This window comes from Eimeria mitis, genomic scaffold (assembly GCF_000499745.2).
Source record: "Eimeria mitis Houghton genomic scaffold, Emh_scaff851, whole genome shotgun sequence".
Classification (NCBI taxonomy): domain Eukaryota; phylum Apicomplexa; class Conoidasida; order Eucoccidiorida; family Eimeriidae; genus Eimeria; species Eimeria mitis.
The window spans coordinates 4,644-5,091 of NW_013576266.1; the positions used below are offsets into that span (position 1 = coordinate 4,644).

A 448-nucleotide genomic window follows, 5' to 3' on the forward strand; every position below is an offset into this window, starting at 1 on the left:
CCACCCAGAGGGGCCTGGGGGCCCCTTGGGGGCCCCTGGGGGGCCCCCAGGGGGGCCCCCTGGGGGTCCCCCAGGGTATACGGTGTTGGGTGAGGGGCCCCCCGCTTCATCCGTTTGGCTGCAGGAGAAGAGACAGCGCATCGAGCCTCACTTGACTCTACCCTCAGACCTGGGGGCCCCCGCTGCTGCTGCTGCTGCTGCTGCTGCTGCAGCTGCTGCTGCTGCTGCAGCTGATTCTGGTTCTGCTGCTGTTGCTGCTGATTGTGTAGTGGAGAAGAAGGGACTCAGTGCAGCAAGCCCGTTCCTCGCAAGCCTAAAGCAGCGGCAGCAGCAGCGGCAGCAGCAGCTGCAGCTGCAGCAGGAGCAGCAGCAGCAGCAGCTGCTGCTGCAGGCAGAGGAGGATGAGCAGCAAGACAGTAGCAAGGGCGGTAAGCAGCAGTTTGCTGCT

The 448-nt window shown here is 65.4% G+C and overlaps 1 protein-coding gene across 1 annotated transcript in view; it reads left to right on the plus strand.

The window, feature by feature from the left end:
- The window catches only part of EMH_0023810 (SET domain-containing protein, putative), a gene marked incomplete at both ends in the record, with an annotated part of 12,370 nt that overhangs the window by 3,067 nt on the left and 8,855 nt on the right, over positions 1-448 (plus strand). The window contains one exon of the mRNA XM_013502202.1: positions 125-428. Within this exon, the coding sequence (XP_013357656.1) occupies positions 125-428 (304 nt within the window). The remainder of the gene's footprint in view (positions 1-124; positions 429-448) is intronic.